Source organism: Amia ocellicauda, chromosome 16, assembly GCF_036373705.1.
Source record: "Amia ocellicauda isolate fAmiCal2 chromosome 16, fAmiCal2.hap1, whole genome shotgun sequence".
NCBI classification, from domain to species: Eukaryota; Metazoa; Chordata; class Actinopteri; order Amiiformes; family Amiidae; genus Amia; species Amia ocellicauda.
In genome coordinates this window covers 5,870,318-5,896,570 of record NC_089865.1, presented here as the reverse complement: position 1 = coordinate 5,896,570, position 26,253 = coordinate 5,870,318, and the positions used below count along the sequence as shown (strand labels likewise).

The 26,253-nt window shown below is 42.9% G+C and overlaps 2 protein-coding genes across 6 annotated transcripts; one reads left to right on the top strand and one right to left on the bottom strand.

Moving 5' to 3' along the window:
• Positions 1 to 63: 63 nt before the first annotated feature.
• klhdc3l (kelch domain containing 3-like) lies at positions 64 to 5,187 on the bottom strand. Of its 4 annotated transcripts, none has more exons than XM_066688149.1 (8): positions 5,129 to 5,187; positions 3,954 to 4,201; positions 3,570 to 3,652; positions 3,153 to 3,231; positions 2,750 to 2,790; positions 2,399 to 2,519; positions 1,804 to 1,990; positions 64 to 1,405 (listed from the first exon to the last, which is right to left on the bottom strand). In XM_066688149.1, the coding sequence occupies exons 2-8, from the start codon at positions 4,114 to 4,116 to the stop codon at positions 784 to 786; spliced, it is 1,296 nt and encodes a 431-aa protein (XP_066544246.1). In that variant the 5' UTR covers positions 4,117 to 4,201; positions 5,129 to 5,187; the 3' UTR covers positions 64 to 783. The 4 variants fall into 4 exon arrangements, with proteins under 4 accessions (XP_066544246.1, XP_066544244.1, XP_066544243.1 ...); XM_066688147.1 differs by having other exon boundaries at positions 3,954 to 4,204; positions 4,872 to 5,171; XM_066688146.1 differs by having other exon boundaries at positions 4,872 to 5,171.
• A 4,447-nt stretch (positions 5,188 to 9,634) lies between these two features.
• LOC136712019 (ras-related protein ralB-B) lies at positions 9,635 to 25,399 on the top strand. Of its 2 annotated transcripts, none has more exons than XM_066688689.1 (5): positions 9,635 to 9,794; positions 20,409 to 20,561; positions 21,488 to 21,696; positions 22,242 to 22,419; positions 22,889 to 25,399. In XM_066688689.1, exons 2-5 carry the CDS (start codon positions 20,448 to 20,450, stop codon positions 23,003 to 23,005), a joined length of 618 nt encoding a protein of 205 aa, XP_066544786.1. In that variant the 5' UTR covers positions 9,635 to 9,794; positions 20,409 to 20,447; the 3' UTR covers positions 23,006 to 25,399. The 2 variants fall into 2 exon arrangements, with proteins under 2 accessions (XP_066544786.1, XP_066544787.1); XM_066688690.1 differs by lacking the exon at positions 9,635 to 9,794 and adding an exon at positions 17,590 to 17,791.
• The last annotated feature ends 854 nt before the right edge of the window (positions 25,400 to 26,253 follow it).

The window sequence follows — 26,253 nt, the reverse complement described above, 5'->3', positions numbered from 1 at the left end:
TACACTGCTGTCCAACCTTCTGTGACCCCTATGCCCTTGCTCTTATGCACACACACACCCTAATGTTTTTAAATAATATTTATTATTTATGTAACTTGACTCTATATTTTCCAGCATTTACGGTTTCTTTTCCTAATTATGACCGAGGGCTGGTTGCATAGACTAGTCTTGACCATTAGACAAGTCTAATGCAAGTTGGACAGTTGCATAAAAATGATGACTGACTCCTCCTTGCCGGCAACTATGGCACGACTGTCACTGATGCTGACCGGCAGAGCCTCCCAAAGGCTCACACACTCCACTGTCCCGTCCACCGGCAATCCCCCAAAACATTGAGACGACTCCTCACAGACTTCAATAACCAATCCTATGGTCTGTTTGTTTGAGGGAGGTCCTCCACTTGTTCGTGGAGGTTTCCTCTTTTTTTAAGCAGTCTTCTCATTTCTTTTACAGGCTGCGCACAAAGCAAGTTGACACTTAACTTTATTATTTTATCCCACTTTCTGTGTTTGAGTGGGTTAGAGCAAGTTTCCAAAAATATATTTTTCTGAATTATTTCAATAACTAGTGTAGATTTTCAGTTAACTGGGAAAGTCATTGTTCTAGAGACGCGTCCAACTGTTTTTGTTTTTTCTTCTTAAAACTTCCACAATGCATTGCCTGATTGACTAGTAAGACCAGTCTAAGGAGAGATCGTTTTATTCAAGCGTTTTAACTGGGTGTCTGTCATTAGTATGACTTATTATACCAAGTACATTCATTACACCCCGTTGTCGTCTAGGATCAGAGTTCAGCCATTGTCAATTGCCAAACGGAGATGCTGGACTGTCCGGTTAAGGGCCTGCCTCCAAGAACAAGCAGCAGGTCAGGTAAGTGGGCCACCATACTGTCCTCTGGTTTGGAAAGGCAGTCGCAGGATGAGTCGTCGGTTAAGGCCTCTCTGTTTGTAAACGTAAGGCAGCTAGTCTGCAAGGGATGCTGATAAAACTGGGAATCTTCTGTGTGACAAATGTTATTGTATCCTGGGGTTTCGGTCTTGTTGCTTTCTGTGTGGAAAGTGTCCAGTTCGATCCAGTCTGAATAGCTCTTAGATGGAAAACATCTGTTCTTAAAAGGCCTGAGCTTCAAGCTGTTGTGTTTGGCCCGGGCTGAAGGGCTCTGTCCTGGGAAGGGTGCTCGGCTCGCCTGGGCCTGGAAACTGACCCCCAGGCCCGTGCTGCAGTGGTAGATCCTCGAAGGAGGCGAGCTGTCCGTCAGCGTGGTGAGTTTCTCCCACGTCTCTGCCGTGAAGCTGTATCTCCACAAGATGTTCTTGGGGAAGTTCTGTGTCTCTCCTCCTCCGAACAGTAGCATCCCATCTTTATACACAATAGCTGAATGCCCCACTAACTTAGAAGGTCCGGTACTGAAATAAAGCAACAAGAACTTAATTCAATTAGATATCCCCTTTTCCAGTTCTAACATTTTTCAAGCAGGTACAGGTCAGAAGAATACAGCATTAGTGATTGCACAGTGAAGCTAGCAGACTCAAGTTATATTACATAAGGATGGCTTAGTTCAAGTTTCCTGTTCACACAACTGGGGTTTCATTTTTCCTTTTTTCCCCTCTCTTACAATGCTGCTATTATCATGGTATTTGTAAACTGTTACTTGGCACCTCAACCCTTTCTTTCTTCTGCCCTGACCTCTTGGCTCCTATCAAGCCCCCTTACTAAATGCAGACTTCAAAACCACAACAACAAAAAAGCACGAAATCATTTCTATCGCTGACCATAAAGGTATGCATCTCATCAGGGCACTCACAGAGATTTAATGCTGGACCAGGACTGGCCGCAGAAGCTCCATTTCCAGAAGTCGCTTTGCTCGCGGAGACCCATCAGACCCCCGTACAGATACATCCCGTCCTGGTAGACCATGGCTGAGTGGCTGTGCCGGGGCCCGGGGCCACCGTCGCCCAATGTGGAGGCAAGTAATGCCCACTCTCTGGTATCTGTCAAACGAACACACCACACAGATGTTAAACAGGCCCAAAAGGCTGAGGATCCATTATATGTCAGTGTGTGCTAATATCTCAATTACTGTGACTAGTTTCATGTTGGGAAATAAATCTCTATTGATATCACACAGAGACCAAAACCTAGATGCCTAGATACCTCAACTGTGGAAACTTACTGGGCAGGTTTATCAGCTCTCCGTAGGAATGACAGGATGTGCCTGTGAGCAAACTAACATTGACATTGAAAATGACATGTACCCACATGACGGAGACATTGATCACACAAATGTTGAAATATGTACCTAAAAGTCTGGAAACATAACATACAGGCAGCTGCTTGTGACAAAGACAACTGCTGGAGTGACAGTGAAGCTTCGAGGGTGTGTATGTTTATACACTAACCAAAATTAAATGTCCAAAATTCCTGGGAGGAGCCTTTCATGTCAATGTATCCCCCGTAGACATGCATAGCATCCCCGAAAACCACCGCGCTGTGGCCTTTCCGGTTTACTGGAACTGCACTCTGGAATTCACAGGCGACATCATAAACAGAGCATTTCATAAAATAAAATCCATCCATTTAATTCAAAGCCTAAGTGAAACCCCCTTTTGTCTAATTTCTTTCAGCAATATTAAATAGGATTTAAGAAGCATCCAGCTACACGTTTCTGTATGGTGAAACATGCATGGAGTCGAACGTCATCCTGACCGACTTACCCCTGCCCTCTGCACATGAACAAAAGCCTTTCATACCTTACTGTCCTTCCCCTGCAAGTGCATCCATTGTTCCTTATCTGCAAGAAATACAAGACCATACACAATGAATGTTCACAAAATCTTCATATGGTGACACTTCAAATTAGGATATATATATTAAATGCTGTCGGATCACCGCTACATGGAATGCAGACAAGATTAATCTGGCCCTTAAGACGATGTTTTTGGTTAATAGTAAATGTGCTAAAGTGGTGCAGTCCAAAGAACATGCCCTATTTTAACTGTGATCAACATTCCCTGAAAATATAGAATTGATAAATGTTTAAATAAAGTTTAAGTTAAATTAACTATTTATTCAACTTAAAATACATGTTTCAAATGAACACTGAATACTTTCAACTGTAGCTTGAAATATTAAATAATAATAATAATAATCTACCGATGTCATACAGCCAGAGAGGAGTCTTTTCATCTGTGTAAGCCGAGTCAATCATCCCTCCGAAGACGTACAGAACGCCCTGAAACAGTTTTAAAAGCGGTAATTACCTGCATGGGGTTTCAACAGATCACACAACACAACCTGTTTTACCATTGCTGTCACAAGCAAAGCGTGTCATTCATTTGTGAATGTGTCAGGAGAAATCTGTCTAAATGGCTATTCCCTTCAAGAGCTTTAAGTTCATAAAAGTCTATCCCGTGTTATCTGTTTAACCCGGACAAATTCAGTGGAGGATGTCACTACTTTTACTGCCATCAGAAGTCTTTGAAATGAGGGGTCCGTCTTTATAACCGATCCTCTTCTGTTGGCTGTTAGCCGATGTTTACTACATATTGAATTATTATGCATTGACGGTACCTGATGGAGAACCATTGTGTGCTCCTCCAGTTCATCTGGGGCGTCATCAGAGCCGCAGTCCAGCTCGGTCCACTCGTTAGACACTGGAAGACAGAAGTCCAGAGCCAATCAGGTCAGTGCGGCACAAACCATCCACCGCACTGAGAGGTGTGGGGTGGTCATCCACAAATGGCACACTGGACTCTGGTGATACAGCTCTTGCAATGAAAAGAAGTCTGTCCCCCATCATTCCTCTTGACATTCGAATATGAAACTCACAGGATTTTAAAACACAGGCGTCCACTTTCTCTCTCTGTCTACACAGAAGGTTCGAGCTGGTGTGCCCTGCGAAATAAGATGAGCGGAGTATGTTCTCAATGAAACAGGCTGAAGGTTATCACTCACCGACATTGTACCTCCAGAAGTCACTGAGTATGCTCTTCTCTCGGCCACCGAGCAGGTAGACGTGGTTGCTGTGTGCGCAGCATGTGTGTTTGTACCGGTCACATGGGGCAGGGCTGCTCTGAGCGACGGCGCCCCACAGACACGGACTGCTGTGCCGATTCATACCCCTCTCCTCCTACTGGTGCTGGTCCCCCGTGAGAAGAAAGACGCTAAAGCATCTGCCCTTCTGTCACAGCCTCAATACGAACCTGCTGAAACAAAGGCAAGAAAAGATGTTATAAAACCTCAAACAAACATCCCTACCCCAGAGGCACAGTAAAGCTATGGGGACATATGTGTATTAAAAAATAGCACCTTGCCTGCCTCTGTGCCCATAACTCAGCCCTGAAAACACGATGGCATTGATCTTCTGAAAGAATGTGCTCTAGTAAAGAGCTCTGTATCACAAGGAACAGACCAGTGTGGGGGAAGGAAAACCAAATACACGCCCAGTCACACTGACACAGCGATTGGTGAGAGAGTTGTATTGTACTGTAGGGACGGGTGGGGGGTGAGGATCAGTGGATCACACTCAGACTTTGGAGACTTAAGTCTAACAGAGCCTTTCTATAAAAAATCTGGCATTGGTCAGAAGTGGTGTATTACAGAAGGGCACATGCCATAAAATATGACATTCACTTTCAGGGATATAAAGTTTCCCTGTGAAAACATAAACGGTAAATATGGAGAAACTATGCAGGGTGCAGGAAGGCTGGTCAAGTTTAAACCCTGAGCACAAAAACACACCCTGCTCAATCAAGATATGTATTTATATTTCTGTTTAAGACAGGGCCCTTCGGTACTCTTACTGCTAAAGGGTTATAATCACTGAAACGGTTACAATGTGACGCGAACTGAAACAACGTGGCCGTTAGTTACCTGCGCTTCGCTGGCTTAAGATAGCGGCACAGTCCGGCAATTCACTTTTTACATCAAATCAGAGAAAACAACCCCATGACACAGTGCAGTATCGCGGCTCGGTCGGTCCTGCTCCCTCCCGGGACACCGTCGTCGTGTGGTTGCAATCACTTCCTCAACAAACTTTCATAACTTGCCATAGTTGTTTCGTCCCGTTAAATTGGTTTACTATTCCGTTATTATTGCCCTCGTCGTCGCTGCCCTGGTGTGATACCCACCGTGTAAACCGCTCTGTCTCGCCGGATATCGAGAGAGAGAGAGAGAGAGAGAGAGAGAGAGAGAGAGAGAGAGAGAGAGAGAGAGAGAGAGAGAGAGAGAGAGAGAGAGAGAGAGAGAGAGAGAGAGAGAGAGAGAGAGAGAGAGAGAGAGAGAGAGAGAGAGAGAGAGAGAGAGAGAGAGAGAGAGAGAGAGAGAGAGAGAGAGAGAGAGAGAGAGAGCGCACGTCTGGCTATGTTGTTGTTCCTGTTACTACCACTACTACTTTTTAAAATTACAATTGAATTCCTTTTGCCACGAATACAATACCACTACTTAATACACTCAGTCCAGTTTATATACAATGTATAATAAATACATATATATGTGTAATTATAAAATCGAGTACCAGTTCATATTAGTCAACCCTTTACTAAAACATACAAATCGTTGATTTGCATGTAAATGAGGGAAATAAGTATTTGACCCCTTCGACTTAGTACTTGGTGGCAAAACCCTTGTTGGCAATCACAGAGGTCAGACGTTTCTTGTAGTTGGCCACCAGGTTTGCACACATCTCAGGAGGGATTTTGTCCCACTCCTCTTTGCAGATCCTCTCCAAGTCATTAAGGTTTCGAGGCTGCAACTCGAACCTTCAGCTCCCTCCACAGATTTTCTATGGGATTAAGGTCTGGAGACTGGCTAGGCCACTCCATCACCTTAATGTGCTTCTTCTTGAGCCACTCCTTTGTTGCCTTGGCTGTTTGTTTTGGGTCATTGTCATGCTGGAATACCCATCCACGACCCATTTTCAATGCCCTGGCCCTGGAGGGTCATTCCTCCTCCTCCAAACACGGCGAGTTGAGTTGATGCCAAAGAGCTTGATTTTGGTCTCATCTGACCACAACACTTTCACCCAGTTCTCCTCTGAATCATTCAGATGTTCATTGGCAAACTTCAGACGGGCCTGTACATGTGCTTTCTTGAGCAGGGGGACCTTGCGGGCGCTGCAGGATTTCAGTCCTTCACGGCGTAGTGTGTTACCAATTGTTTTCTTGGTGACTATGGTCCCGGCTGCCTTGAGATCATTAACAAGATCCTCCTGTGTAGTTCTGGGCTGATTCCTCACCGTTCTCATGATCGTTGAAACTCCACGAGGTGAGATCTTGCATGGAGCCCCAGACCGAGGGAGACTGACAGTTATTTTGTGTTTCTTCCATTTGTGAATAATCGCACCAACTGTTGTCACCTTCTCACCAAGCTGCTTGGCGATGGTCTTGTAGCCCATTCCAGCCTTGTGTAGGTCTACAATCTTGTCCCTGACATCCTTGGACAGCTCTTTGGTCTTGGCCATGGTGGAGAGTTTGGAATCTGATTGATTGATTGATTGCTTCTGTGGACAGGTGTCTTTTATACAGGTAACGAGCTGAGATTAGGAGCACTCCCTTTAAGAGAGTGCTTCCCTTTAAGAGAGAGCTCCTAATCTCAGCTCGTTACCTGTATAAAAGACACCTGGGAGCCAGAAATCTTGCTGATTGATAGGGGATCAAATACTTATTTCCCTCATTAACATGCAAATCAATTTATAACTTTTTTGAAATGCGTTTTTCTGGATTTTGTTGTTGTTATTCTGTCTCTCACTGTTAAAATACACCTACCATTAAAATTATAGACTGATCATTTCTTTGTCAGTGGGCAAATGTACAAAATCAGCAGGGGATCAAATACTATTTTCCCTCACTGTATATAATTTAATACAGATTTCTCCATAAAGATAAAGATGTAGGCTAGTCTTTCCATGAGTGGCTTTTTAGCAACCAGCTGATACAATAAGGAATGTACTTGGACCTAGCAAAAAGTTTTGAAGTAGTGCAGTGTGATAACAACACATACATGTAGTGTGGTGTACCATGCACACATGTTGAGTAAAAGTTATTTTGGTGTACTGTGGTATCAACAACATGCTAAAATGTAGTGTGCTGCACTGTGGAAAGACACATTAAAGTGGTTTATTGTCCTTGTCTTTTCCTTCTTGGGATTATATACTTATAGTTACTTACATAGTAACAAATATATTGTTTTAATTGCTGTGCCCCTTTTCATTCATGCGTTGGAGTTCCCTCATTTGTTATTTTCCATTGTTTTTGCAGGAGGCTTTTCCTTCCTGTCCTGTGTGCTCATGTGCACGTGACAATGACAATATTTGGCAGATATCTGTACTTAACTAGACAGATCCCACTTCCCACATATATTATTTTCTGCTTTTACACGTCTTCATAGCCTTAAAGCATTAATATAAAATCTTGTATATCATTTCTTTCTCCAAAACAGGTTTTCCATTTTTTTTATTTAGTCCACAACAAGGCATATTTTATTCAAATACTTCACTGTATGACACCATTCCCTGAAGGCAGATTTGCAGTTCTCAAAAACAAATTAGACCTTTGGCCGTAACTGCATGGCTCTTCAAGACAGTAAAATATAGCGTACTTTACCATTTACAGCATAGCACATATTTGTCTGTTAAATGTTAACTTACTAAAATGTATTATGCAGTATGTTCAGTTAGCATAGTATGCCACAATTGCTGTGTGTGTGTGTGTGTGTGAGAGAGAGAGAGACAGAGAGACAGAGACCTCCACCTCGCCAGAATATAGTGAGCACAGCGGGATCAGCCACTTACATTTTCAACATTATATAATATGAGTAGAAGCAGAATTTAAAATGCTGGCTGTACATTCATTCACACAAGCACAGCTTCAGTTGGGGGTGTATAGCTAAAGATAAGTGTATCCAATGTAGTTGTTTTAATAGTTGAAGGGGAGAATTAAAGTATAAATAACTGAGAATAATGGTACGTTGAAACCTAACCTATTATACACACTTTTATTCTATGGATGTACTCATTAACTATAGGAATGGTGGCGAACTGTCAATTTACAAAAGTAGTTTCTAAAGCATCAACAAAGGAGAAGTGGAAAATATAAGAAACTTTTTTTTTTTTTTAATATAGTATGTAACTTAGGCAAATATTAGTTTTGCAAAGAAAAATGACCTCATGTGAATTATGAAGGTTATAACACCCGATCAGTGTTCCTGGAGATTAGTGGCAGACTCCACAGACCAGATTAGCACTTGTTTTGGTGAGATTACCACGGTCTGTGAAAACATTCAGGAGAGACCAGGCTGGAAGCTCCTCTAGATAGCAGATCCACATGTGCTAATTAGGAATCTGTCAAATTGAATTTCTATAAAATACCTTTACACATAATATGTCACAATCTATGGATGCACAGAGAGAGTTTGAACTCTAGGTCAGATCAAGCTGGCCTATTGTTACATATAATAAAAGCCCAGGTTAAACCAAATAACAGAGGGGCAGGAAGCCCACATTAGGATATTGGAGAAGGAAACTGGAAAGTGCTTACAAGTTGGTATCTTCTCAAAACATCCTGGATTTGCACTGCCCATCTTCCTGGCAACATCCTGCATATGTCCTTGCTTTTGATTTCTTATGTGGAAGCTGAAATAAGATGTAAAAGGTTGCAATTTGGGAATAAACTAATTCCATAGAGGACGTTGGCATTTGCTAAATAGTTAACAAGTGATGAAACCTATTTTTTTTAGATCCACTGATACTCAGTTTCAGTATCTATTCTTCTTTTAGTCTCTCTAGGCCACTGAAAGTGTTTTAAGATCACCTGGGGGATTTATTTCAATGATTCAGACTTCTGAAATGTGTTTATTTGGTCAAACGTGTTTTGTTTTTTGATTTCACCATTTTTAAAGATTCTACCAGACAGCTGTCAAGTCTGCTTGACCTATATGAAGCGTCTGTAAAATGTTAGTGATTTTCCTTTCAGCTCAGATTTTTTAAAAATAAAAATGTTTGAAGTTGTTTGACTGATTGAGTGGTTGGTTCTAATAGTCTGATTTGTATTTTTAAAAGTATAATCTGAATATTTTTTCTGAATAAAGCAACCTCCCTGAATTGCAGCAGCTTTCATAGGAAATTTCCAAGTAGTGGTATCTTTTATTTTTCAGAAGTGAATGCATACTTATTTGATTTCAGATTTACTTTGGATTCTCCTTTGACACATCTGTTTATTATAATATACATTTATAAGCATGGGCGTGCACTTGAAAAATACAAAACATAGAAGAAACTGGGATAGCACCAAACTGCTTTTCACCACCATGAAGAATGTGATTTCTGGAAATGGCCCGTCCCTACAATACTGTATTATAAAACGTATACAAATAAAAATACAAATAATAACGTCTTGCAATCTATATGAAAATCACAGGGGGCACTGTGCGACGTTTCTGAAAGTTGCGTGGGAATAACAAGACGTGCATAATAAGAACTGTGCTCCACAAAACTGAAATTTAAATGCATCCGTTGTTGGGGTTTAAATGAAATGAAAAACAAACAAACCCCAACTCCAACACCACTCTCAAAAAATGCACCATTACGCTGCAACCCAGAAAGCGCTGCATGAGGTCACTTCCTGTTTGCGTGCTTTCTGCTTCCGCGTTGGCCGTGCGGAAGGTGGGGTTTCTCGGCAGCGGCGGTGTCTCTGGGCAGGAGTGGAAGGAAGCGGGGAAGCTCGGCTGCTCTCGGCCTCGGCACATTCATGCGTTCATCCAGATAACATCCCGAAAGAAGAGACGTCAAGGTTCAACTCGGTGAGCTTTTTAAGCCTGTCTTTATTTCACGGGTGCGCTGAGACGGCGGCGAGCGGGATGAGCGCAGCCCGTCTGTTACCTTATTCATTCGGGCAGCCGCTCCAGCTGACTGTGCGGGGCGACGTCATGCGATTGAAAGTCCGTGTGGCCAATGAGCTTCCGAGTTGAGGAGGGTTTCGGGGCGGCGGTCCAATCAGAGCGCACGGATGAGCCGGAGAGGGGCGGGGCTTATCAGGGATGTGGTACAGAAAGAGGGCTAGTTTTGGTGAAGACTTTCGGTGGCGGCGGATTGCAAAGGTGGATTCCCCCTCAGGGTTTGCGCAAATGTGCAGTGAGATCATGTCAATAACGTTGCACACACGCTGAGCGACACAACGGGGAAGTCCCCAAAGAGAAATATGTAGGAAACCCCGGAATATGGCTGATGCTGCGCCCTGCGAGGTGATCCACGTCCCTGCGTGCAATTACAATAAGTTGTGTGTGTCTGTAGTCTCTGTACTGCCCGAGTGAATGCATAGAGTTGGATGCAGTTGTGTGTAAACGACATGCTGCAATGCGTGTTACATGCATGCAATACGGTGTGTACCCAGGTGCAGCTTTGGTCGAAAACTCCGCCATTTCACAATATGTACACTGCAGTATACATTCAGCCTTAATGTTATAGGGGAAACAATACATGCATATCATGTGGTCCTGCACAGGTATGTTGATCTTCAGGGAACTGAGGAGCTGCCCTGGTATATGGAGTGACATCTGTGCCAGGATTATAAAGCATATAAAACTCCATGCTGTGGTCTCTGAGCAGCCCATGCCTTTGGGGGCAGGTGACCTCACAGGCCAACTTGTTGTGGTTCCTGTTGTTTTTTTGTATAGTCAAAGTGATTAGTTTGGGGTTCTTTAATTGGAAAGCTACTGGATATTGTTAAACAAGTGTTTCATCCGTGTCAATGCTAGAACAATAGGACTGTGCCCTATTGAGGAGCTGATGGGCGGTGCAGTGGCATCATTCCTCACTGTGCCACAGCTGCGAGTCTTTCAGGTGTCGTAGTTCAACAGTGGTGCTGTATAGGAGGCGTCTCCGTATGGGATTGTGGTCGCAGACGGTGCATCAGTGAAGGGAATGGATCTATTCCCAAAGCCCAGGTTGTGTGGATGGCACCCCACTCAGTGTTGTTATAAAGCAGTGCAACCAATTAGTCACAGAATCCACACCTGAGCAGCCCGTCTGTGAAGGTCTGGAGACGTAGGCGCTGATGCATCTGCTCTGTAACTGGGAGTGTTTTTCCCACAATCTCTGTGAGCATCAGCAGTCTCTCACAAAGAGAGTCTCTGGGTCGTTTGTTTGCAGCACTTCCTCATGTCTTTGCATGAATGGACGCTTCCTAGTATGCTGAATGGTGTCTAAGCTATCTTCACATTTGAAAAAATGCAAAAACTAGGCTCATTTTAATGTGTGCAGTGGATATCAGACTATATCATCTATTTTTGTGTGTGCAAGTGCCTGTGTTTTTAAAATACTCAAGTGGCATCTTGAATCACATTGTCATAATTAAAAATGTGTACGATTTTAAGTTCTAAACTTCACCCGCTGCTAGATTTTGATTCTGTCCTTGACGGAGTACAGAGGCGGCCAAATACCCAGATGTATGTCGTTGAAGGTCTGCTGGGTCAGTGGAATTGTTTTTTGTTTCCCATAACATCTGCAAATAGAAAGAGGGTCCTGGTCTCAACACGTACGACACATTCCAAGAGCTGAACTCGTTTCGGTTGTTGAGACTCTGAAGAGTAGGCTAACCTTTGCTGTAACTCAAGAGAAATTGTGAATCTGTTAAAAAAGACAACATACAACTTTGCTTAGACATGCAAATTAACTGCCTGTCTTTCTACAGAAGGTCCTAGGTAGAATTTGTGGTGTCTGATGTTCCCATTTAATCATAATACACCATGATTACATATGAAAATGGCATTATTCAACTTTTGCTTATATTTTTAATCCATGTTGAACACACCCTTTTCCAGTCATCAAATCAGATGTTTACATCAACCTATGTAATGCAATTAAAGTAACAGATCAACAACAGTAATCAGAAAGACGTGTGTTCAAATGATTAATACTTGTTTAAATTCTCAATGTAATAATAGTTTATATTCTGTGAGCCCATGTTCTTAAGTTCCCCCTGACCGGTGGGGTTGGGCTCAAGAGCACGGTTAACCCTTCCCAGACAACGGCCTCTCCTTGGCTTATATTTCCAGTCCTGGCTGAGATGATGTTTAATTTTTAAAAGATTTCCTCAGAGTTGTTTTTCTGCTGAGCATTGATAAGTGTATGTGGTCATAGTGGGTGGTGGCTGACTCTCACACCCAGCTCCACAGCAGCGTGCAATACACAGCAGTGACGCGTTTCATGTGTCGGGCGCATTAAGGTCTCGTCTCCCGCTGTGCGAAACTGTAGTTTGCCATCAGCTGTCAGTGAGGTGCATGGGTGACTGTGAGCCGGGAGGGCAGAGAATCCCTCGGCATCCTCCAGTCTGTGGGTTTTCACGGGAGACTTGGGTTTTATTAGTCTCCACAGATCATATTTCTACTGATCACATGAACTGATGCACCCTCTGCGTGTCCCTGTCGACCCCGGAACATCTTATTTACACATGCATTTACCCTCGCGCTGTATACTTAATTTTCTTGTTTGGTGCAGGAATATACATATTTATAGTTAGATGTATATATCTCCATAATGATAAATGAGTAATACTTTCCACACAATCTTGGAAGTGAGTGTTACCTTAAAAAAAGTGTACAGTAGTACTTAATGATCTGTCTGTGGGTGGGTGAGACAAAAAGGTGCGCATCTTTGAGTGATTTATAGCTGTGCTGATCTGACAGCATGCATCTTCCAATACTGCATTTTGCTATATGAATGTGTGTGTGTTTGCTGTGTGAATGTGTATGTGCTAAAATTCCAACATGTTCAGTCGATCCCATTTGGATCATGGCTCAAATGCACATAATCTCTTTCTTTACCTGCCTTGTTAATGTTTGTTGCAAAAGAAAGGAGATCACTCAGTGTTATGCAACAATAGACCTGTCACAGCATGTAGCTGATCTTTTTCTTTTCATAATACAGTATCATAGAGTAGATGGTTTAATGTAGCTTATTTATACTTTTAAATAACTTACTGGATTGTTTTATGCTTTAAAGAGGGTGACGGAACATGGTTGCTCATGATGCCTCCTGAAATCACTCTTTCTGCACAGCTCGTCTGCACCATGGCTTCTGTGTTAATTATTGCTTAAAACTTGAACTCCCAAAACCCAGCAAGGCAAATGGATGCTACAGGATTTTAGTCACAAACCACTCAATTTCTTTGTTAGTATTATCTCAGTCGGAAAGCTTGAGATGTCAGGAGACAGACCTATATTGTTAATGTGTTTTATATGTTTATTTGAGGATGGGGGTGGAGGGGAGAAAGCCTTGGTGGATCAACTTGGAATTTGGCAAATGTCAAATGACAGTAGCTTATAAAGACAGTAAGTTCTGTCACATCTCTCATCCTCAATGGGATAAACATCGTTCCAGTGAAGCACCGGGGAGCTGTGCAGGACAGTTCATTACTGTAACTGCATATCCTGTTCTGCTTCTTTTCAGGATTGGAATCGAGGTCTGGGGCTGGTTATAAAAGCGACCTAATAGTGTGCAGATTCCCTTCTGACTCTGTACTGTGTTGTAAAAGTATAAAGCAGGTCAGACGGATGCTTCGTTAGCCCTACTCCGTGTCTTTAGATGTATCAAACACCTGGCTAATATAAAATAGAAAAGCCTGAAGCAGAAATGTTTTTTGGAACGTTTTGAAGTTAATCCGGAGTGTCCTGCAGCCATTTTGTCAGTTTTTCCGCCTGGAATTTGCATTACAGCCGAAGGGCCTTACGTGCCCAGTGTTTAATGACTTGTTCCTGATTCAGGAGGAGGCAACAGTCCCGTGGTTAGTGTGTCTTGACGTACAGGATCTTTCTTGTTTTAGATCATTTTTGAATTAAGAAGGGAATGTCGTTCATCTTTTTTCCATTTCCTTTGGACTCTGCCTCTCCATATGTTTGGGGGGTTTATTATCAGGCATAGGTTTTAGGAATTAAAGCCCGCTTAGAGCTTGAAAGCTTTTTTGTCCAAGAGATTTCTTTGCCTGCCCATTTTATTTTGACATTCAGACCTTTCTTTCAGTCTCTTATCGACATCGGGACACATTTAATATGATAGTTTGCAATTGGTTTGTCTTTAGTGTATCAAACCAAATGCAACAAGAGGGTGTTTGTTGATTGTCACACATCTAGATGTAGAGATGTGGGAAAGTGCCACAGTAATCAGTCTCATGTCAGAGGCCGTGTGGCGAAATGAAGCCGGGAACGTTGTGCTTCGGAGGCCCTTATCTCCCGCAGGGTTAGGGTGTCCTCCCGGCGCTCGCTGCAGCTGTGTGTGGGGAGGCTGTGTCGGGACCAGGGGGACCGCTTCCCGTCGGGGGGAAAGGGCAGCCTCATTGCCATGGTGACACTGAGGCAGTCCTGGGGGTTGTACACGTTTGTGGGGGTGTTTTGTTCTGCAGACAGTTCTCCACTTGAGGATTAGTAGACTCTGCTGAGCCCTTTCGCCAGATTCATCCTCAGAAACGAACTCTGGGGGGATGAAGAGGGGTGGTGGTGTGTTGGGGGTGGCTCAATGTTTTAAATCCTCATGTGAAGGGAGACATGTTGAAGCATCCATGGCTCCATACTTTCAGCATTCCAAGGGACTTTAAAAATGTCAGAAATATATCAAAAAGGATACAGATTAACACCGTGACAGAAGACTTGTCAATACCTGACCTTCTTGATGGGAGAACTCCACTGTTCAATATGCTGGTTTCGTCCCATGTGTGTTTGAAAGCAGAGGCTATCGTTATTTTCTCTCTTCGTCCGTGTCCTCTCCCCCCCACCCCCCCTCAGCAGAGCCCTACTAAAAGAGCAGGGTTGTTGTGAGGGACACAGAGCCCCCATTCACTGCTGTGCCATTGAATGATCTCAAAAGGGTCCTCTGTACCTCCCAGCGCTTCACAGCATCCCCAATCAGCTCTCGGGGAGAGAAGGCCTTCCACTGACACGCTCTGCCACTGAGCGCCTCTGTGGGGCGTTTAAGGGATCAAGGCTGAATTACTGTAGAGTACATACGGAAACCAGAGCTTTTGTTTTAGCTTTCTGCCCCCTGGAGTATTTACTCTGGAAATCGCAGAATAATTGTCCCCCTGATACAGTTCGTTGTGCTGTGCTGTTCCCCGCTCTGAGCTTATCTGAAGAGAGGTGTGGCCCATGGCCATGACCCAGCATGGTTATCGCACTTAACGGTGCAGCTGGGCTATAATTATCCAGCATTAGAGACAGTTATTATAAGCGCTGTATTTTTTTTGCACACTGGGCTATGCTTATGAAAAGGTCAGTAGGCCCCGAGTTGACTGTAATGACTTGTAGGTTTTAAAAAGAAATACAAACTACACCCTCAAAATGACACGTTGCAGGGTGGAATAAAGTGAAGAACGACTCCCTGTTTTGCTGTGTAATGTTCCCCTTACTGTGCAAATGCTTACACTCTTTAAATGTACTCTGAGGAGGTGACCTCCCACCCAAGCAGTCCGCAGATTATGAGAATTTGTTGTTCGTGTTTTGAGATTGTTCCACCCATGAAAAAATGGAAGTGCAAAAAGCACACTGCAAGAGATTACCAAATACTTTAAACATTAAATACCAGAGGACGCTCCTTTGCAAGACTTGTCTTGGAATTGATGCATCGAAATCGTCACCTTGACTCAATGCCAAACGCAGAACACACCTTTAACTTGACCTGTGTGCAACTGACTACACCTTAAAACAGTCAGCCCACATTTCCACATTTCACATTTTGGTTCCCAATGCACATTTAGCTATTCCCTGGCAAGGTGAGCCATGCTGCTTGGCCTCTTGTCAGTGTTTGGACATTGTTTTCTTATGGGCTACACTTTGGGAGGCGGCCCAGTGGAAACACGACAGCATCCTCCATTTCCATCAGATGAAACTGAAAGTCTGTTATGGAATAAACCACTGAAATGGTATCAGCGATTGTGTCTCAGCAGTGACCTGTAAAGCACCACTTCCATGCTTTCTGGTTCTAAAAAGTTTAATCAACCACCAGACTCAGATCAACTAAATAGATAGTAAAGCTCTGTTCCTTTTCTTCTCCCCACTTATTTGTCACAGGTAAATGCAATTACTATTAAATGTCTGTCTGCTTGTTCCTGTTCAACTCTTAGATGCTTGAGTCCCGTAATAAGAAATTGCTGGTGGTGTCACAGTTCAGAATAAAGACTGTGACTATTATTGAAGCTTTAGGCTACATTGTAAATTGCTACATTTGTAAAAGAGACAAATTTTATAGAGGTGTGAAATTTTATTTGTAAAACAAAAGGAAAAATCACAATAAGAAACTGGTCAAGCTAAGATTTAAATGGGAATAGAGGCGACTTCAGAAAAGGTCTTGGTTACATTTAATTTTTTCAGTCAGTTGAAACCATGATGAGGTTTGCTGATTAGGTTTACATTTTGGTAAGTGCTAGCGTTTGGGTTAGAGATGGCAGTCAGTTTTGACTTCCTTTAATGTTAAGATTGCATTTCTACTGTTAATTAGCTGTAAGTTCAGGTTGTGGTGTTGTCTGGGGTTGGGGTTGCGGCTATTGCTACAGCTTAAAACGGGGTCGGTAACCCATTGATGTAATTGGTGGTGTTTGTTTAGTTATGGTGTAAGCAGGAGGAATCCTTTATATAGATCTGTTTTGTACCAGCACTGTCACTGCAGGCAGGATAGATGCATGGGTCTAATGCGTAAAACAGATCTAAAGGTTCCTCCTGTTCACATACAATACAAGTACGTTCTCCAATTCCTGATGTATAAAATATATTGCAAAATTGTTATAATCATAACTAGCTGTAATTTTATTTTTAATCTGTAATTTTACTTCCCTAAAGCACTTGAGGAATTCTGAAATCAGTTTGTATGTGCCCGATAAAAGGGTAGCCCGTTTTAATCTTTTAAGCAGTCCTTATCATGAAAAAATTCACCCGTTTCAGGCTATTTTGAGTTTGCCAATGCTAGGGTTAGTGGCCGCCCTGCTGTGTGAGTTTTATCCTCTCTGGGATGTGTAATGAATTTGAATCGCCTCGGCTGCAGAGAAGATAGATTCCTCATTTATAATTTAGCGGTTTCTTGCGTTTGGTCTGGGTGGATGGAGTAACGTGCACTTCAGTATCTGGGTCATGCGATCTGAGATTTTAAAGCCCGCCCTTGGCTTAACCTTTGTTACTGTTTTAATGAGTAAGGCGGCACAGTATACGAGTTAGACTTCGGAGGCTTGCCTCGTTTAAACTGGAATAGGAGCAAAGCCTCTTTATAATTGAAAGCTGACTTTGCGTCTGTGCTCTTTGCTTGGAAGTTTGACTGTATTAGTGAAGTGGCAGATATACTATAGGATTTCACTGAGTCATAAACCTGGTGCAGAGCAGGGCTTTAGTTTCAGCTTATAAACCTACAGGCTAGTCAGCTACAGCTATATTCTTTTGAGAAATGTCACACATTACTTATCTCCCTAGGGTATTGCAACAGATATTTAAATTAGTGTGCATGCCTCTCTTCATTAGCATATTTTTTCTTGGTACGTATGACCAAAATATTGATTTTGGTATGTTTGTGCTCTGACTGACCCCTCTCAGCACGTGTCCTTTGTCATGAGCAGCTTTCCTCACTAAAGTTTGTCAGGGTTTCCAGAAACAATCGCAGGAAGCAGCCGAACGGGAACGTATTCCTGAGATGAGTAGCCTGATTATTAGTTCTTTTAAACTGCTATTCTGCTAAAACGCTGCCTGGGGGAATGAGGCTGCCAGGTTATGTGACGGCACGGTCTATTTATCAAGATTAGTCGAACTGTTTCAGAGCTCTTTCCTTCAAGGTAAATAGGTCTCATGGGTATTAAGTGTATCAGATAGATCTACTTCCTCTTTCTCTATCTTCTCTTGTGCTTATTTTGAAACTATTGTTCAACTATAATTTTGCAGTTTTATGTATTTTGAACAAGGTGTTGATCTTGATGTTTGTGTAGACTGTGACACTCCAGCACGTTGCTGACTGTGGTATTTGACCTTGCATTGGGCTATTTGCTGGTTTGAATGTGTTACTGTACAGTACTGGTTTAGGCCTAATAAATTGTACCATGCACTCTGTCATTGGAAGTTCTGTGGTCGAGAACCCTTTTATTTTAAAGTACTAGGCCTAGATACTGTTTCTTCTCAGACTAGTAAACAGTCGACTGTTTAGACCTTTGAGGTGTACTCTTTGTACTCTAAATTCCTGTCAGTTCTCACTGAGACTGTCAAGCCAGGAGTGAAAGAGAGGACAGTGAGAGTCGGTGCCATCTAGTGTACATTTGTCGTATTTGAATCACTGTTTATGTACTAGAACGGTATTGATCAAGGAATTATGGCACTCTTGTCAGTTTTCTTTTTGGAAATGTACCTTCCAATCGGTGTGCCCTTCAGCAAATGTACTAAATTTTTTATGATGTCAGATTTCCAATGGTCTGGAATTCATTTGTAATTTCAAAATGTAAAAATCGCAAAACGGCCAGCTTCAAAAGTCCCGGCCAGTCAGATTTTATTTCTTTAAAACCACAATGGGACAGTGGAAAATTTTAGTTTTGTCACGACTGAATGTTATTTAGAGAACTGCGGTACCCTAAAACACAAAGGTTAAACCACACACACGCACAGTAGCTGGTACTGTAAGCTGTGATCTCAAAGTCACGCCATTGCCTTCTTTTGTAAAATGTCCTGTATCTTGATGGGGTCTTTATAGAAAAAGAACTGGTTTTATTTTACTTACGGCTCACCTACATACTTCAGCCATTGTGCTAACAAATGTCTTCTGCTTAAAAATATGTTTTCGGTAGAGAAGTTATCTTTGTGATTTCATGATTGAGCAATATCATCCTCAACTCGTGAGCCTCGATACATCATTTGTTGCTTCCAGACTTTGGACTCGGTAGTGTGTCTTTCTCTTCCGTGTTTTCCAGGGAGAGAGAGTGCAGGTTGATGGGTTTTCTATCCCTGTAATTATTCATTAGATGTGTGAACTGCCTGGACAACACTTCAGCTTAAGCCGGTTACAGTTATTAGCTCCACCTTTACATTCGACAAAGGGTAAAGCTGCTGCACAGGGATTGGCACGATTTTGTTCCTTTTATATCCATTCTGGTTGCATTTCGCATTCAATAAGTAAAAGCATTAAAAGATGATCTTATAAAACAATGGTGGTAAATCTAGAAAGCACGAAGGTCTGTGGCTTCTGACATTCGTGCAGGGGATGTCAAGGACCACCTCTAAGCTCATAATTACTGTTACAGACGTGAAGTAACTAATTCACTTACATGGTTAACATTATGACCTTTAGCGGTTTGATGGAAATGTTGTTTTGAAGCAGATCCGGTTTGTCTTCGCCACAATGTGTGTCGGGGGGGGTAATCCGATGCAAGACGGGCAGCTCTGCACCACAGTGACTCAATCACCCCAGCGGCCTCTGGCTTCTATCGTTGAATCAACATCGATATTGAACTTCTAGACGTGTTCGTTTTTGCAACGTTTTTATTTTAGCAACACTTTACTGGTGTCATTTCTTCAAGAACAGAACATTATATGTGAACATGCAGGATTTTTGTTTTGTTTTCTGTTGTTCTATAATGTGGTGCATTGCGTTCACCAGCAATGGCAGGTGGTTCTGATCTAACAAGTTCATTGGCTGGTGGTGGGGGAGCTGCTGTGTTTTGTTTGTACTCTTCGTACTGCAGATAAATTAATTGAGTGTCAAGCTGACGGTATGTGGGCGTCCTATTGCGATTCAAGTCTCTTAAGTTTAGTGCTGTTCTGCCGCGGTGGCTGAGTGAGTGAGTGGGTGATTTGCATGACTTTCCACTTTTAGTAAATCGCTTTCATATGCTAATGATTTTGTTGACCTTTCAGCTCCCCAGGCACCTTTTTAGACCATTGTTCTCGGTCGTAATGATGTGACTCCAGGATTTACACTCTATTGACTAGTTGTTTTCCCTGAATCCCTGACCTAGGCTGCCTACTTCGATGTATTTCTGCTGTCCCTACCCATCTGACAAAGTTATAATTGGCACTGTTAATCCCTGACAATTTGTCAATAAAAAGACAGGGATCTGATGGTAAACTATTTTTATTAATAGTTACTTTCCATTAAAATACATCGAGGTAAGTAGTTGACTGGAATTCTGCCCAAATGTTTCTTGGGGCACCTAAATGCACATGAAGATATTTCAGACAGACAGTCCCTGATGTTTTGGATCTAGTCAAAGGTTCTCAGGAATTACACAGAGATCACATTGTGGTTGAGTCTTTAGGCTACATCTTTTATTATTAAGTGGCATTTCTGGATGTTTTTGACTGCAGACCATGTCTATATGTGTGTGTGTGTGTGTGTGTGTGTGTGTGTGTGTGTGTGTGTGTGTGTGTGTGTGTGTGAAATGACGCCCTGTTTTCTCTCCTGGTGTCCAGCTCGGGGATTCAGCTGACTGATATCAGACCTGTCCAGACATGGCAGCCAACAAGGGCAAGAACCAGAGCTCCCTGGCTCTGCACAAGGTCATCATGGTGGGCAGCGGGGGGGTGGGCAAGTCCGCTCTCACCCTGCAGTTCATGTACGATGAGGTGAGCATTGCCGGCAGGGTTTCTTCTGCAGGATCTTGTACCACACTGTACCTGTCACTGCTAATCTGCTACTTTTCCACACTCCTGCTCTGCTGCTCTTTCTGTGAATCTCTGCTCCTGATTACTCGTGTATTTTTAGCACTTCCATCAGTTTACTGTAATTTCTCCCATGCCTTCACCACCCCTGAGTGCACACGGGTCAAATGCAGATACAGATTTTGAATTGTGTGCTTTTGGGAATCACTGTTAACATGCATCACTCCATAGTCAGGATATTGCGGTATATATAGCCTGAAGTCATTTCAGTAGATTTTGGTGTGAAGCTCATTTCTGTGACACAAATTCCCATTTCAAAGATCTAATGACGGAGATCTTTCATATTCATTGCATCGCTGCATCACAGGACGTCAGTCACTCCTGCAGCAGTGCAGTGCTACTGAGCCGGTCATCCCAACGCCACCGCTGGGTATCGATCATCAATCGCCACAGCTTGCTGAAGCTAATAGTGTGTGCTGTTTCAATCTGTCACAGCAGTGGGTATTGATGTTGGGGTCTAGACTGACATGTTTTCCCTTCTGAACTCCGTATGTAAATGCCCCTGGATATTGAACAGTTATACTCAGCCCAGCTCTAGTCCCCAAACTATAGGTCAGTGAGGTGGGGTGTTGGTATTGCCTTGATCCCAATATCTGTAAGAGAGCATAAAAACACGTTCTGTGCTGGAATTGGGCTTCACAGAAGGGGAAAAAAAAGGTATATTTGGTCTTTTAGCCTATAGGGTAATGTCTGTGGCATTTAGACACGCTGCTTCCAGTTTCCAGATGTCTCCTCAAGACGGGGAGCAGCTTGACATCGTAAAGAGACCCAACCTGACCATCACAGCATCCCGTCGTAGCATTTCTAACCGCGTTTGATCCACTTGGCAGTTTGTCGAAGACTACGAACCCACGAAGGCCGACAGCTACAGAAAGAAAGTGGTGCTAGACGGCGAAGAGGTGCAGATCGACATCCTGGACACGGCGGGACAGGAGGACTACGCTGCCATCCGAGACAACTACTTCCGCAGCGGAGAGGGCTTCCTTCTGGTCTTCTCCATCACGGAGCATGAGTCATTCACGGCCACCGCGGAGTTCAGGTCGGTGTCCGGCGTGCCGCGAAAACGGCCTGACTCCTGCTCAGTCACAGTGGCCACCGGGAGGGAATATACAGTTAGGTCCATAAATATTTGGACAGTGACACAATTGTCATTTTGTGTCTGTACGCCACCACAATGGATTTGAAAGGAAACAATCAATATGTGCTTTAAGTGTAGACTCTTCTTTAATTTGAGGGTAGTTACATCCAAATTGGGTGAACGGTGTAGGAATTACACACATTTTTATATGTGGTTCCCCCAATTTTAGGGGCTCAAAAGTATTTGGACAAACTAACATAATCATGAATTAAATTGAGTTTCAATACTTGGTTGCAAATCCTTTGCAGTCAATGACTGCCTGAAGTCTGAAACCCATAGACATCAGCAGATGCTGGGTTTCTTCCCTGGTGATGCTCTAATCTAAATGGTGTATGGTGACTGTACTCTTGGCCTTCCCAGCTGAAGTAGCCCGATGCAGCTCCATGCGGTACATTATGGAACCTGTGGCCTTAAACCCTCTGCTCACTGGCCCCCTCTCTTCCCAGGGAGCAGATCCTGCGGGTAAAAGCCGAGGAAGATAAGATCCCGTTGCTCGTGGTCGGGAACAAGTCGGATTTGGAAGACCGCAGGCAGGTGATGGTGGACGAGGCCCGAGGCAAGGCCGAGGAGTGGGGCGTGCAGTATGTGGAGACCTCTGCAAAGACCAGGGCCAACGTGGATAAGGTAAAGCAGAGTCCAATACGATTCAAAACGCCGTTAAAAAGTGTGTGTGAGAGAGAGAAAAGAGTTAAGGTTAAAGCTACTTAGGATATGATGGGAGGCTAAGAATAGGGTTATATGTAAGACCAGGGTTAGTCTTTGGATCTGGATTAGCTCTAAGGTTAGAAATTGGGTTATGGCAAAGACTAGGCCTGGTTAATGGTGGGTTCACACCTACGGTTCGAGTAGCGGTTCAATAGTGTTTCCGCTAAGCCTAGGCTGCAAAATGGAGAACCGAAACTGTAACAAAGAAGTCCCTGGATCGGTGAAGGCCATCTCCAACTGGATTATTATTCTGAAATTAAAATACTTGATTAGATAATGATTTCCTGAGCGTACTGCTTCGCTACTGTATTTGTACTGGTGATGAATTATTGGTTATTGATTGTCAATTGGTGCGGACGTGTATCTTAAGTACTGTTTCTATTCCCAGGTGTTTTTCGACCTTATGCGGGAAGTCCGAGCGAAAAAGAAGTCTGAAAACAAGGACAAAAATGGCAAGAACAGCAGGACTAAGCGAGGTTTCAGAGAGCGGTGCTGTTTGCTTTGATCTGAACGAGGACCCCGAGTACAGAAATTGTCACCACTAAAAGGAAAGTGTTCAAAATCAGAACTCATTTCTTGTGTAAAGTGAAACAAACCAGTGTTTTTAAAAGTGTTTAGTTATCAGTTGGGTTCCTTACTACACTGACTCTCACTCGTTGAATCTTTTATATATATATGAATAATCAGTCAAACTTCTCTTCAAGGCAAGAGTGTTCGCCCTGCGGCTCATGAGTGAATTGAGATTTAACAGTGTTTTGTCATGGGATTGTATTTTTCTACATAACATTTAGCTTTGAAGCTATTTTCCCAACACTAACCTTGTCTTCTCCTCGTTAGATGTGCTGTCCTTCCGTGTTACGTGTGCGTCGCTGTGTGACACCCATCGATCGCAGTCTCGCTCTGACGGTGTGCGAGAATATATTGAGCTACTGCCTTAATATTCACACTTCCCACCTCGACATATTAGCTTCAACGTGCAGGGAAACTGGAGAATTCTTCATAGTCCATGTATAGAAAACCGCTGATCGGCGCCTCGTAGAAAGTTCTGTCTGTTTTAACGTGTTTCTGCCCGTACGGTAAACTGGGACACTGGCTAGTGTCGGTCATGTGAGAACAGAGTAACCGGGTGAAGAACGGTCTGTTGGCACAAATGACTTTGCTGGAGGAGTGTTCAGATACTATGCTTTCTCTAAGGAGCAGCCATTACTGCATCCTAGAAACATAACCTCTCTCTCTCTCACACACACACACTCTTGACATCTTGTGTACTCTCTGCACTCACGTTTTACTATCTCTCGTGCGGCCGTGTCTTACAGCTGAACGAAAACTCAGATTCATTTCTCTTGACGCGACTCCTCTGCACCGTTGATTTGTCCTTTTTTATTTAAGTTTGTAAAAATAACTAAATTGAAATGTTGCGGGAAAGTGCACTGCCTAGAGTCGGTGTAGATGCACAAATAAAACTAGACTCGTTATAGTGACTCTGTATCGTCGAGATCGTGTTCAGTGGGAATCTGTGCCCCCCCCCAAAAACCCCACCCAACCTTTCTTTAAAACAAAGTACTGGTAATGTTTAAATTCTTTAATGGCCAATGCAGGCAAATGCTTAAAAGCAATTTGACCTGACTAAGTTTTGATATGAACAGAACTATTGTTTTGAAGACTCAAAGGATTGAATCACCTCTGTATCTTAGGTGTTGTATTGGCGTTGCTGCCCTGGTTATTCCGTTTATAATAAAATAGCTGAGCAGACATCTTAACACACACACACACACACACACACGCTTCATATGAAATTCTACTTATCTTATGAATCGTAAAAGAAAAAAAAAAAAAACTAATGTTTTGCCAAATGAATTGTGTAACGTCTTTTAACCCCACCTTCCTGACAGTTAGCACCTTACAGTGACTGCGTCTTACTGAGCCAGCATCCCTGCAGCTCCCCAGGACGTCCGATCAAACCACGGGGACCCTGCATTTAGCACACTTTTACTTCTAATTCTTACAGTAAAATTTAAACTTTGTTTTTTGTTGTTGTATTTCAATGTCTCTGGATCTGTATTCTTACCTCTTTAGGAGTGAAAGCTTAAGCCCAATATATGATCACTTAATTTTCCAGTGTTTTAAAACCTTTATTGGCTAATGTTGTTCATTCTGTTTGTGGCCTGACACTCAGGCTGAACTGATAACTTTTGTGCCAAAACACTGTTTTTGTTTAATAAAAGGAAACGAAAACAAAACGGCTTGCTTGGTTTTCACCGGGGCAGCGTCACCATCAGACCGTTTTTCATCTGTCATTAGTTTACCTCTCAGGACACGACTGGAAACATCCGCTGGATTAAATGTGGTTTTCGTTGGTCATTGCGTGTTCGCAGAGCTGAATTTCTTTTTTTGTACCAAACACGCCTTCATTTGTAATTTTCCTTGGCAGAAAGTGACCGTGGGATTGCACTGAGTTGTGCATTAAGTCTCCTTTACTAAACTGCTATTAATAAGTGGAGTAACATTAAGAGAAGAATCGTTCGAGAATATCGGATACAAATCAGATGTTCTGGTTAAATATGTATCTTGTTTGGCTACTAACACTGTGTACCTCTATGTCAACATGTAAAAACCCTTTCCAACATTTTCTTTCTTTTTCTAGATAAAGGTCCATTCCTCATTTCATTGTGGATCCATGCGTTGTTACCAGAAGTCTTGTATTATAATGTGTTTGAGAGCGACCCGCACCCGTGCCGGGTTACTGACGTCAGTTTAGCGCTGCTTAAAATATAGAACGGGAGATGAAAAGAACTTTGTGTGGAAGGAGTGACAGTGCATCCCTGCTGCGTGTGAATGTCTAATTGCACGCCGGTGTTAATTGCAGTCCTCTGATTGAGCAGTGAGTGCGTGGGCTCACACAGATCACGGGACGGGAAGCGACTCCGGGGGGATCTGTTTGGCACGGGGTGTTTTTATTCCTCTTCCCGATGTCATTCTCTATGCTGCACCATCAAGTTATTCCAATATAGTAGTGTTTGAGTAACATGAAACACTGGTCAGCATGTGAGCTGTGTGAGACAACTTGCCTGTGCATGTGAGGAGTGAAATCTCCCACCAGCTGCCAGTCTCAACTGCGACTCCTCGATCGGGTCAGCTCCATGAGTGAGTGTGTCTGCTGCTGCTTTGACCCTTGATCTGTGAGACCATCTCCTCGTTTCATGGTTTTCAAATGTTATTTTTAAAAGAAAGAGAAGCATTCAGAACAACATACTGAAAAGGGAACTAAGTTTAAAAACAAAAAAACTTGTGTAATCATTGCCCATTGGTGATGGGCCGGATGTGTGGTATTAATTAACACAACGCTATCATTTTATGGGAGTTTTTTTTAATTAATATTGTATAAAAATGCATCTTTGGCAGATTCCTATTGACCTGGTTGCTGCTGCTTCACCTCTGATGGCTGTAAGAAGTGCCATTTTTTAAGAAATCTAGATTTTGTAGCGTTCTGCAGTTGAAACAGTGAATGGTCATTTCCTCCACTTGCTCCGCTCATGTTTCTTTCAACGGGGAAATGAAATTTATTGATTTCCGTATTCATTTTTCTATCATGTAAATTGTTTATGTACAAAAATCTATTGTAATTTCTCTCTACGGGCGTAACCAGATGCAACATTACTTCCCGTTTCATGTGAACTGCAATTGAGGAACACTGTACTGTGGGTATACAAGCTATATTTTCACACTGTTCTGTTCATTTGCATTCTCACTTTT